This window comes from Rana temporaria, chromosome 1 (assembly GCF_905171775.1).
Source record: "Rana temporaria chromosome 1, aRanTem1.1, whole genome shotgun sequence".
In the NCBI taxonomy this organism is placed as follows: domain Eukaryota; kingdom Metazoa; phylum Chordata; class Amphibia; order Anura; family Ranidae; genus Rana; species Rana temporaria.
This window is the reverse complement of record NC_053489.1, coordinates 325,416,846-325,429,897: the sequence shown is the minus strand read 5'-3', so window position 1 is coordinate 325,429,897 and position 13,052 is coordinate 325,416,846. Positions and strand designations below refer to the sequence as shown.

At 43.0% G+C, this 13,052-nt stretch overlaps 1 protein-coding gene across 2 annotated transcripts in view; it reads left to right on the top strand.

Annotated features, from left to right (window-relative positions):
* The window catches only part of LOC120945936 (prostaglandin reductase 1-like), an 87,600-nt gene extending 83,468 nt beyond the window's left edge, over positions 1-4,132 (top strand). For both annotated transcript variants that reach the window (XM_040360526.1, XM_040360536.1), the window contains 2 exons: positions 545-663; positions 3,715-4,132. In XM_040360526.1, coding sequence (XP_040216460.1) covers positions 545-663; positions 3,715-3,825 — 230 coding nt within the window. In that variant the 3' untranslated portion in view covers positions 3,826-4,132. The remainder of the gene's footprint in view (positions 1-544; positions 664-3,714) is intronic.
* The last annotated feature ends 8,920 nt before the right edge of the window (positions 4,133-13,052 follow it).

Here is a 13,052-nt window from a genome sequence, read left to right as displayed (position 1 = left end):
AGCTGCCTGCAGTATAAGTCAGTTTCTGTACTTGGATTGTCTGTGTCCTGGATCCTTAGAAGAGTTCACTGCAATCTTCAGGAGGCTAGGCCAGAGGTCCCCCAGCTAAAGCAAATTCTGGGACCCCAAAAAGGCTTCTTTGAGCTGCAGGTGAACTCCCAGAGATGCCACAGCCCCATAGGCTGGGTCTTACTCCTTCAGGAAACAAGAGACCTCTGCTTTGGGTTCCAGACCATTTATACCCCTCACAGCCCCTGCTGGTCACTCACCATACTAACCAGGCATTAGCTGAAGAGGCATTAATCTGCAGGCTAGGGTCTGTATTCTTCCACCCACTTTGTCCCAATGCTCTCTGGAAAAACAGGGGAAAGTAATCAAGCGTGTACCAATGGAACCCAGAACAGGCTTAACCAAACAATTAATGCTCTCCCTGGCTACAGAAAGGCCAAAAATTAAGCTTAAACACTTGTAGCCTACTGGAGCGCTACATTTATATTTGATCAAAAATGTTCCCATTGATCATGTTGCTATTTGTTTATTAAAGGACCTTACATACAGCCATATATTCTGTTCAAACAACTCCGAATGGAAGGATTTCTTTTGAGTCAATGGGAGGACAGATATGAGGAAGGTCATAAGCAACTCCTGCAGTGGGTTTTAGAGGTAAGCCTGAATATTTTTAAGGGCAAATCACTCATATACAGCATCCGTATAAATCGCTTAGAGAAGATTTTTTTGCCCCACTCGGTCGGACTTTAGAGGCAAATTGGATTAGCAGTATCATATAAAATATTTTATTGGATGTAAACATATAAACATACAAAAATATAAAACTGTATAAAAAGGTATGTGTCTACTAACAGCCAGTAGAATGGCCAGAGAGAGGACATTACATATACCCAAGTAGAACAATGACGTTCAACGGAATGGCATCAAAGAATGCACGTTGTTGTGTTTTACGTCACCGCGTTGGACTCGATCGTTTTTTTTAACTGATGGTGTGTAGGCACATCAGACCATCAGTCTGCTTCATCGGTTAACCGATGAAAACGGTCCTTCGGACCGTTCTCATCGGATGGACCGACCGTGTGTACGCGGCCTTAGAGGTAAGCCTATCTTGGCAAATAATACTCTGGGTATTATGTGAAACTTGTGGGCAAAATTGTGGACAATGTATGACCTGGGTTTTCACCTACACATAGTGAGAAACTCCAGGCTTTGTGAGTGATATGGGCAAAACAAACTTTTTGTTTTCTCAGAATCTTAATAATTTTTATTCTGTGACCTGGATCTCAGAGGTGTTTTAGAGCTTTGGGTGGGGTAAAGCCTTAATTCCTAGGTCTATATCTTACCAGGTAGCCAGACCTCATTATAGTTCTTAGTTGTCTACATGCCTTATATTTAAGCTATCTGCTATAAGAGTCTTCTGCTGGGTAAAAAGTCTGCTGATAGGCAACAATATTTCTTTTTTAGTGTTCTATTTGTTTTAGGGGGAACCCTGTTATGCCGCGTACACATGATCGGTTAAACCAATGAGAATGGTCTGATGGACCGTTTTCATCGGTCAAAACTAATCGTGTGTGGGCGCCATCGGTTATTTAACCATCGGTTAAAAAAAAGTAAACTTGCTTTAAATTTAACCGATGGATTCCTAACCGATAGGTCAAAACCGATCGTTAGTAGGCACGAACCATTGGTTAAAAATCCATGCATGCTCAGAATCAAGTCGACGCATGCTTGGAAGCATTGAACTTCGTTTTTTTCAGCACTTCGTTGTGTTTTACGTCACCGCGTTCTGACACGATCGTTTTTTTAACCGATGGTGTGTAGGCGCGACGGACCATCAGTCAGCTTCATCGGTTAACCGGTGAAAACGGTCCGTTCTCATCGAATGGACTGATCGTGTGTACGCGGCATTTAGTAAGGAACTGACTTGAGTTTAGTGGCTTGGATGAGCAGATGTTTAGTGTGTTTTATGCTATAGACTTGTTGTACAAAGCCCTCTTGCATTGAAACTATATTTGTTGACTGTCTTGAGGAATAAAAAATGCAGGGAAAACCTCTGGAACTGTTTCTGGGTATCGCTGTCTTTCTCATGCATTGTTTACCACTGCCACTACCAGTTAAGCTTTGTGCATACCTCCCAACTGTCCCGGATTCGCCGGGACCATCCCTGGGATCTGAAGTCCTGGAGCTCCAGTGAATCAAGGCTAAGTCCTAGAGCAGAGCCCAGTGCCAGAACAAGTTCTGGCACTTGGCTCTAGTGGTTTTCACAGCAGGGGTGCACTAGTGCAGGCACCAGTAATATCTTCCCACAAATTTTGCAGGGAGTCTGGGGTCCACTGTAAGCATATCTCTATATGGCCGCTGGCATCTCTCTCCCGCCCTCCTCCTAATGCTTTCCTGTACACAGACAGGGAGGAGGGACACTGCTCTGCATGTACCACACTGATCTGTAGTAAACACAAAAATCACTAGACTATGCAGGGGAGGGGGACACAGTGACTGGGAAGGGTGGTGGGGAGGGGGTTCAATTTGAGAGGAGAGAGGACTTACATGCACTACTTTAAAAAAAACGCACAGCGTTAAAAAATGCACATGCGGTATTACTGTACCATACAATTCTGTGCAGACAAACACACTGTGGTTGCAACCTATGTTTGGGGTGTCATTGAGTTAACATTGATATCCACTACAGATCGCAAATGCAGTGATTTTTAAACGTGGTGTGGGAAACGAGCGCAGAGCGCAGGTTTCCCACAGCCCGTTCTGGTATGAACTGACCCTTAGTCTGGTCTTTGTCCATATCTTGGCAAGGTCCTGCCAAAACTGGGACAGTTGGAAAGTATGGATTTATATTAGGAGAGAGGATTTGTGTTTTTAGGGTCTGTACTGAGAAGGGGGTCTGGTTGGGGTATTACATGCGGGGGGTTGCAATATCCTTAGCCCTACACTGTGCATTACACACCCCTGATTCCTGCACTTTATTTGTTTTGTACTTCTGACTCTTACTATGCAATACACACTCCTGTCCTCTGCATTATGTGGATAACACTCCTGTCCCCTGCATTCTCTGCATTATGTACTCCTGGACTCTGCTCTCTGTGTGTTATGTACTCCTAAACCTGGCACTATGCATTATATACTCCTGATCCTTTAACCTATCCTAAACCTGACACCGACTGCAGCTGCACCACTCCCCAACCCCTGTGCTTTCTGTGTGTTATGTACTCCTAAACCTGGCACTATGCATTTATATACTCCTGATCATTTAACACACCCTGGTCCCCTGTAGGGGGTTATATATCCTAAACCTGACACTGACTGCAGCACTCCCCAACCCCTGTGCTCTGCATTACACATTCCTGCACTACATACACAAAACTGTCACGCTGTCAATGAGAGGAAATGATTCATTGGACACATCTGATCACATGGTAATGCGGTTAGTGCGATCACGGGAGGACATCCATGGACACCCTCCAGGCAAAGTAGGCCCACGCTGTAGCCATCTTTCGGCTATAGCGTGGGCAGAAGCTGGTTAAAAGACCAAAATCTAGCAAAGAAAATAAGTTTATTGTTGGGATTTATATACACTTTGATACCTTTTATTTAAAAAAATGTGTGCCCTTTGTTAATTAGCATAATATATATTTTTAATCATTTTTAATTGTTGATTTAAAGGTGACATACATTGTTTACATTTTTTTTCAGGGCAAATTGAAATATAATGAACACATTACCAATGGATTTGAGAACATGCCAGCGGGATTCATGGGAATGCTCAAGGGAGAGAACATTGGGAAAGCAATTATCAAAGTGTAGATTTTCATTTATGGAAAATAAAAAAACATTGTAGCTACTTTTGCTGTCTTGGGGCCCCGATATCCTTTCTTGGGCCAGTCACTGATCTACAAAGCAGATGCCCTGGCCACTGACTGCATGCTTTTTCTGGGTTTATGACTCACTAAGAATTAAAGCAATGATAAGAATGACATTCCTGAAAAATGTATCTTTAAAAACAAATCGACATTGACAGCCACCTTACCTTCACTAAAACATAATTGTTTTTGTCTTTGAAAAAATATCATATGTGCCTAAGCTTTTATAATAAAATAACCATCCATTAAAAGATCTGTGTTGATCACATTTAATGTATCTGTGCAGTATTAGTATCTATGAAATGTGTATGTAGTTTACAAGAAATGTTACGTTTTTATTTTGACTGTTCTGTCCACAGTACACATTAACTCTCTGGGCTGTGTGCAGTTTACATGGAGCTATATTCCCTATCCACAAATAACATAAACCAGTGGTGGTCAATTTGGAAATGATAGAGGGCCTCAATTGTGACCCTGACACTTCCACAGGGCTGCACAATAGCAGCACATTTTCGCAACTTAACATCCAAAAATGCATATTGGCCCCGCCCATCCCCAACATCACAGGTTGTATTTGACTAGGGCACACTCTCTCATTGTGGCCGTACATTTGCCGGCTTGCCCACCAATCCCTGGCTGTGCTAGATTTGTATACTATTCACACACTTCTGCATGTCCTGCTCAGCTGCACTCATTTGTTATCCATCCGATGCTTGCACTCTTACCTCGGCTCCTGTATGCATATGTTTCATTATTTGGTGTCTTCGTAGTTTAACTAACTCCTGAACCTTGCACTCTGTACGTAACGCGATCCTAAACCTTGCACTCTGTACGTAACGCATTCCTGAACCTTGCACGCTGTACATAATGCATTCCTGAACCTTGCACTCTGTACGTAACGCATTCCCGAACCTTGTGCTCTGTACGTAACGCATTCCTGAACTTTGCACTTTGTACGTAACACATTCCCGAACCTTGTGCTCTGTATGTAACGCATTCCTGAACCTTGCACTCTCTACATAATGCATTCCTGAACCTTGCACTCTGTACATAGTGCATTCCTGAACCCTGCACTGTTAGTAGCGCACACTGATTCCTGCACTCTCTACGTGATGCATTCCTAAACCTTGATCTCCATACATAACGCATTCCTGAACCTTGCACTCTGTACGTGATGCATTCCTGAACCTTGCTCTTTGTACGTAACGCATTCCTAAACCTTGCATTCTGTATGTAACACATTCCTGAACCTTGCACTCTGTCAGTAGTGCACTCCTGAATCCTGCATTCTGTACATAGCATATTGCTGAACCCTGTACTCTGTCTTGAATCCTTCCACACTTTGTGTAATGCACTCTTCCACACTTTGTGCAAAACTATTTGTAATGGAAGCTTTTTATTCTTTTCTTTTTTTTTGATTGTGCAGCGGTTTGTGCGCGTGAGACTCTTGTTTGTGGCACAGCAATCAAAGCATATTTTTTAGGTTTTGTTTAATCATGCCCCTTAAGCCCCTGCCACAGTTAAGCATTTGGTCACACCCTTTTTTGCTGCAGTCCCTCATTCTGAAGTTTAAAAGTTGGGAGGTTTGTCCACCATCACAGGAGTGAGCACTTTCTATGATTCAAACCCCCTCACATTGTAGTATATTATGGGTGTAGTTTTGTGTGTGTGTGTGTGTGTGTGTATTGTTGTGGACATTTTATATATGTGGACATTTTATTCTAGGATGTGTGTTTTATAGATTGTCATCTGTCTCCCTGTGTCTGATGTTTAATCGAGGAGCGCTCTAGCAGAGTGCACTTGGGTTGAATCGAGACCAGCGGTAAAAACGGTCAGTAGGAAAACCTTCTTATGGGATTGAAACGTGTTTTCTGTGTGTGTGGGCATTTATTGGTTTGTAGATATCAAGCGCAATGCGCTGGACTGCTTGCTTTCCAATGACTATACACATTAGAGAAGTGAAGTCCGCATAACGAGAGAAACCTATTATATCTCTCTTGCGGACTTCGTTATCCCCTTATGGATACATATCTGTTTGAGAGGACATTGATATCTGCCTTGTCGGTGTACTTGTCACACCTGTTTTTATTATACAGAACCTATTACACCCCATGTAAACTTTTTCAGTTTGGCTGAAGACTGGACGCAAGCTGCTCTAGGTGTGGGGATATACAGGGGAACCTGATTCACATGTTTTGGAGATGCCCAAAATTGTTTTCCGATACTGGAGGGAGGTAATAGGAACCATTGACCGGGTGTTTGGAACCTCCATTGATTTGGAGGTGACGCACTGCCTCCTGGGCTTTGTAGAGGGAGTGGGAGACCCAAAAGGCACCCAGGTCGCAGTTCTGTGATGTTTATTTCAAGCAAGAAAGCTGATTGCCCTGAGATAGCAATCAGCGTTACCGCCGTCCAGTGGGGAATGGGTAAATAGTATGAATTTGACATTTCTCAAGGAGAAATCTGTATATGTGAAGCAGGGAGGGTTAAAGAAATACACTAAAATGTGGAAACCCTGGTGGGAAGCAAGAGGGTTTGGCATTTAAAATAACATCAGAGTGGAAAAGCACTTAAAAGAAGAGAAGTGACCTAACAGAAACAAAATTTAAGATAAAGGAGAGTGAACTGGATGGATGTGTGAGTGGAATGGATGGTGGCGAGAGGGTGCAGTGGCTGGTCAAGAATAAAGAGTTATAAAGAGTACCAGATAGGTTAGTGTATACGCTGACACCCCCACCCAGGATACACCCATGGTACTAGCCTTTTGCTTATTTCCTTGTATTGTTTTTTTACTCTGTGTTAGGCGGGTGGGAATATGGGGGAATAAATGTTTTGTTGATTTGAAACAAAAATCTTTCAATAAAAAAAAAAGTAAAAAAAAAAAAGGCAGGCCAGAAGAGTCTGAAGCTATTTCAGGCAGTCATACACAGGCAGTGTTTGGCTGGCTGAAATTCAGTGGGAATTCAACCTTATCATAAATCGCCTGATTTGTGAGATGCCCACCAGGTGGAACTCAACTTTGGAAATGCTGCAGCGGCTGCACATGCAGCAGAGGGCCATCAATGAGTACCTGTGTGAGTATGGCACAAGGACATGCTCAGGACAGCTAGGCTTTTTTTCTCCACGCCAATGGCTGCTGATAAAGGATGCAAGCACTATACTGCCACCATTTGTGTTTCTGCTAGAGAATACTCTGCATGGCATTATGGACAGGGCAGTCGAGGCAGAGCAGCGGGAGGAAATTAAGGACTTCCTCTCAAGGCTTGCTTTAATCAGACACCATTCTTGCGATGCTACAGAACACACAATGAGAGGGAGGAGGATTCTGGAAGTTTTGGAGGCATTGAAGCAAGGAAGACACACTGCAAACCTTAAAAGATGGTTTTCAATCCCCAGAAACCTTGGGAGTAGTACATAGCTGGGAGAAGGCAATTCCAGATACAGTAATCCCCAGTGACCCAAGGACTCCCAAACTTGCGGTGCATGGGCTCACTTATTCTTCAAAGCCTGCAAAAGGACTCAAGAATTCGTGGCATCAGGGAGAACGATCATTAGTGGTTGGCAACCCCTCTTGACCACAATTACAAGAAGATAGTCTGGGAACTCATCCTGCTCTCGCAGAGGGAGCACAGGATAAAATATCTTGAGGACACTTTAAAGAAGAGTTTATGCAACACCTTTCCAGATTCTGGTACGTTACAGTCTCATGGAAAGGGTAGTTTTGAGGCTTCTGTTGGTCAAAGGATGAGTGGTGGAGAAGGGGGTCGCCTAAGTAATGCATTTAAAACATTTTTTAGTCCTCTGTGCCCAGGGCTGTCAGCTTCAACATCCCATTGGCAGTGTCTGCATCATATGGTGGAAGATTATCTAGGGGTGAAAACAGACATGGAGAGCTTTCCAGTAGATGATCCACTGGGTTACTGGGTCATAAGAATAGACCACTGGGCAGAACTTGCCCAGTATGCAATGGAGTTACTGGGCTGCACTGCATCCAGCATGCTTTCCGAACAGGCATTCAATGCTGCTGGAGGTTTTGTGACAGATAAAAAAGCACATCTGTCCACAGACTCCATTGACCGACTGACATTTGTCAAAATAATCAGTCCTGGATTAGCACCAGCTATCAAGCCCCTGATGCCAATGTAGCTGATTAGGTGTTTTGGGGATCTGTAATCTTTGAAAGATTGTCTAGGCTACCTAGCTTTGTGAGTGTTGATTTTATCTTGAAATTTTTTTTTAGGATAGGTTTCATGGGCACAATTAACACCAAAGGACCATTTTTTTCCACACCTGTTTGACAGGTGCATATCGTTTAAATTTTTTACAGCAAGGCCAATCATCAACAAGAGTACCTCTTTAGGGTTACAGTCAAAGGCTGTTTGGCCCGGGCATCAAACTTTAATTTTTTTACAGTAAGGCCAATTCTTGCTTTCATCAAGAATACCTCTACAGGGTTACAGTGTGAAGGCACCACCAACACCCAAACACCAATTTTTCCACAACTGTTTGACCGGGGCATATAACTTCAAGTTTTTGCAGCAAGGCCAATTCTTGCTTTCATCAGAAGTACCTCTATATGTTTACGGTGTGAAGGCACCAACACCCAAAGATCAATTTTTCTGCAATTGTTTGACCGGGTTATATAACGATTTTTTTTTACAATAATGGCAATTCTTGCTTTCATTAAGGCCCCATACAGACGACCGAACATGTCTGCTGAAACTGGTCCGCGGACCAGTTTCAGCAGACATGTTCGGTCGTCTGTACAGCCGAGCGGACAGGATTCCACCGTACATTTGTTCGCCGGGCCTTTTTCGAGCGGGCAAATATTTCTAAACATGTTTAGAAACATGTCCGCTGGAATCCTGTCCGTCGGACATGTTCGGTCGTCTGTACAGACCTACCGTACATGTCCGAGCGGCCGCCATCCCTCGCATGCGTCGAATGACTTTGACGCATGCGTGGAAGCATTGAACTGCCAGGGCCGCGCACGTCGCCGCGTCATCGTCGTGGCGACGGCACGGCCTCGTCGCCGCGTATCGAGTAAGCGCGGATTTCTGTATGATGGTGAGTAAAGCCATCATACAGAAATCTCCGGGCAGACATGTACGCTGAAAACGGTCCGGCGGACTGTTTTCATCGTACATGTTTGCTCGTCTGTACGGGGCCTAAGAGTACCTCTATAGGATTACGGTGTGAAGGCACCACCAGCACCCCAAGACTAATTTTCCTTCAACTGTTTGACCAAGGCATATAACTTTAATTTTTTGCAGCAAGGCCAATTCTTGCTTTCATCAAGAGTACCTCTATAGGATTATGGCGAGAAAGCACCACCAACACCCAAAGACCAATTTTTCTGCAACTGTTTGACCAAGGCATCAATTAATTTATTTTTTTACAGCAAGGGCAATTTTTGCTTTCATCAAGAGTACCGCTATAGAGTTACAGTGTAAAGGCACCACCAACAGCCAAAAAAACGATTTTTCCGCAACTATTTGACCAGAGCATATCATTTCAAATTTTTACAGCAAGGCCAATTCTTACTTTTATCAAGAATATTTCTATAGGGTTACAGTGTGAAGGCACCACCAACACCCAAAGATAATTTTTTTTCACAACTGTGTGACCGGGGGATAGAATTTCTGTTTTTTACAGCAAGGCTTATTCTTGCTTTCATCAAGAGTACCCCTATAGCACAGGTGTCAAACACAAGGCCCGTGGGCCGAATCTGTCCCTCCAGGCCATTTCATGTGGCCCCCGCACCTCTCCTGCAGCTGCAGGAGAGCTCAAGCCCTCCTCTGGTACTCCAGACCCTTACTTTCTGCTTTCAAGCAATGCATCCAGCTTATTCCCAGCAGCAACATAAGAAAAGAGGGGTTCACTGTGATGTAAGGGAGAGTGGGGGACTCAACTTCTGATGGTGGGGTGGCTCCTGACATCTAATGTAAAAGGGAGGGGAATGCGCTGGACATCTAATCTTACAGATACAACCAGCCCTTTTGAGGGAAATCATAATGTTGATGCGGCCCACAATGAAATTGAGTTTGACACCCCTGCCCTATAGCGTTACATTGTGAAGGCACTACCAACACCCAAAGCCCAATTTTTCCACACATGTTACTTCTATTTAAAGTCTGCGAAAGAGATACCAGACTTTATCTAAAAAAAAAAAATTTTTAATCTTGGCCTGAGTGTCTTATGATTTGTTTTCTTTACATAAGGCTTGCTCGCTGTTGTGCAGAACTTTGTTATTTCCATCCAAAGCCTGCCAAAGAGACACCAGAAAAAAAATCTCTAATTTTGGTCCCAGGGCACTAAATTGTGGCCTCGTCATAAAGACTGGCTCCCCAAGTCGTTGTTTACAAAATAAAGCTTGCAGGAAAAACGGTACTTTACAAGCAGACCAAGGGACCCCCCAGGCACTATATTTAAGGCAATTTTTCATTTTTATTGTTTCGCTTTAAGCATCATTAAAATCACTACTCCTTTAAAACAATCTACGAGAGAGCAGTTACATAGGAAACATTTTAGAGGTCTTAAATGCTATTGCCAGTAACTACAAGTAGAGTCTTTTCATGTTAACATCAAAAGTGATTGTCAGCCAATCGGAATCCCCTTCCAGTTTTACCCCCTGTTATTGCAGAGGGAAGCTTGAGCTGTTATAACACACATTCATTCATTCATCATTATGGAAGCACAGGTACTGTATAGAATATAACACACATTATTGCATGCATGGAAGCTACCTGGGTGCTCATTATAGCTTGGACATATTTTGCTGGATTGTAGTATCTCTATGCTTGCTATGACATGAATGACGAATAGGACTCTGAAGGCTGCTGTTCATTGTAATATTTATGAATGCTCAGTAGTGTTGCCAACCCGTCAGGACTTTTACTGGCAGCCAGTGAAAAATGGTCACTTTTCTCCTGCCAGTAAATGCCAGTAAGGCCCCGTACACACGGCCGAGGAACTCGACGTGCCAAACACATCGAGTTCCTCAGCCAGTTCAGCCCTGAAGCCGCCGAGGAGCCCGGCGGGCCGAGAGCTCCCATAGAACAACGAGGAAATAGAGAACATGTTCTCTATTTCCTCGTCGAGCTCCTCGTCGGCTTCCTCTGCAAAATTGTACACACGGCCGGGTTTCTCGGCAGAATTCAGCCAGAAACTCGGTCGGAAGCTGAATTCTGCCGAGGAAACTGGTCGTGTGTACGGGGCCTGACAGAAAAAGGTTGCTAGTAAAAAATATGGCTGGCAAGACCATCCAAGTCCCTGCTATAGTGTGTTTGGGCAGCACCAGTGGGGGGCAGGCGGTGTCGGAGCTTGTTGTGTGATGTCATGGTGCAAGGGAGCTGAGCAGAATGGCCAGAGTCTTGTGTGCGGGCATGCAGGATGGGAACAAGGCAAGCCAGGAGCATTGCTGTCAGTGCTGTTTGGACTGGAGTGGACTGAAGAGACCACCTTGCATGGAGAAAGACTATATAGAAGGTGATACCGCGCTCAAGAAAAATACATCAAACATAAAAACATAAATATCCAAACATGACTGTGTTGTCAACAAGAAGTAAGAAGTGAAGGTAAATAAAAAAGGTAAGTAATCACTTAAAAGTAAAAAAGTGCCTGCAAAACTGTCACTTAAAAAAACAGTGCCTATAACAGGTGACAAGTGACAAAAAATAATAAATAAATTATGAAAAATGAAAGCACTATAACAGTGGTGATAATGTATAAAGAGTCCACATATATTGAATGGGTGTCTATATTCAAATGGCCAGTAATTCAGTGATAATGGTATAAGGAATAGTTCTTGAAGGATGATATACAGTGATGAGTGATCTGGAACAATGAAGAACTCTCCCATCTGTCTCCCAGAACTCTCACCTCAATAAAATGGTAATAGGCTTGTAAGGATCTCTAATATGTCAACCTCGAGCTTCCATTCTCTCCTCATCTTTTTCCAACTCTATATGTCTTTCGATCTCCAGTTGGTACAGCTCTCCTGGTTTATGGTGGTTAATGCCTCTCCATACGGGGCAATATAGCCTCAGACCGAGCCACAATAATGGAGGGGGGAGAAAGAGAAAAGAGGCCTCCAATAGTGTATTATCGTAAAGTATTAATGTTTAATAGCTAAAAAGATGGACTCTTACATCAAAGATTAAAAATGAGCAAAGCAATGTGAAAAATTGACGTTCCAGACGCCTTCTCATATCAGTTCCGGTCACTTCTGGTGGGCGTCAGAGTTGAACGGAACTGATGTGAGAAGGTGTCTGGAACGCCAATTTTTCATTGCTTTGCTCATTTTTTAATTGCTAGCTCTGTCTGACACTGTCAGGCAGAGCTAGCAAGATTCATCCACCACAATCATCTATCAAGATGTCTACTGATCCTGGTGTTAAGGTTGGGTACTTATACTGGTGATTTGCAACTTCACGCTGGATGAGATCCACTGATTTAAGATTGATTTTTCCTGATCTGCATTGTGGGAGTGAGACTTCTAATTATACGTGCTTAACGATCCCCTGTCATAAGGGATCAAGGCAAGTCGGTAAGGAGCCATCATTCATTATTCACTGGTGGAGGATTTATCACTTTGTTTGGACACACTGTTTTCATCAGATTTTGGACCTTTGCACAGAACACGGGTGTACAGCATATATCGACATTGATATTTTTTTATATAGTATTCGTATATACTGATTTTCATGCCAATTTTTTGTTTTTTGCAACATATCACTATTGACACGTTTATTGTTTGATATGTGATTTTTTATGGCAACTGATGTTTTTCACTACTTATTCATTAATAGTGACACATTTGATATGTTATCATAAGTCATTGGTTACATATCTATATATTACCGTTTGTGTTCCTTTGACACTCTTAATTTGGTGATTTTTTTATTTAGTTTTCACTTGGTTAAGGGGTAGCGCGATTTTTCCTTTTTATTAGTTTTTGCTCTTGTACCGATTGTTTACATGCTAATCGAACCTCCCAAATTGAATATACTGTAATCTGTGTTACAGTTGTTTTTTTCCCTTTTAGCGTGGTTTTTACCAATTTTTTCCATTCATTATGTACTATTGTTTTGCTTTCTGTGATTGGTCACAGTGATCACATGGTACAGACATGGCCAATCAGCCCATCTGTACCATGTGATTAGATGTGGC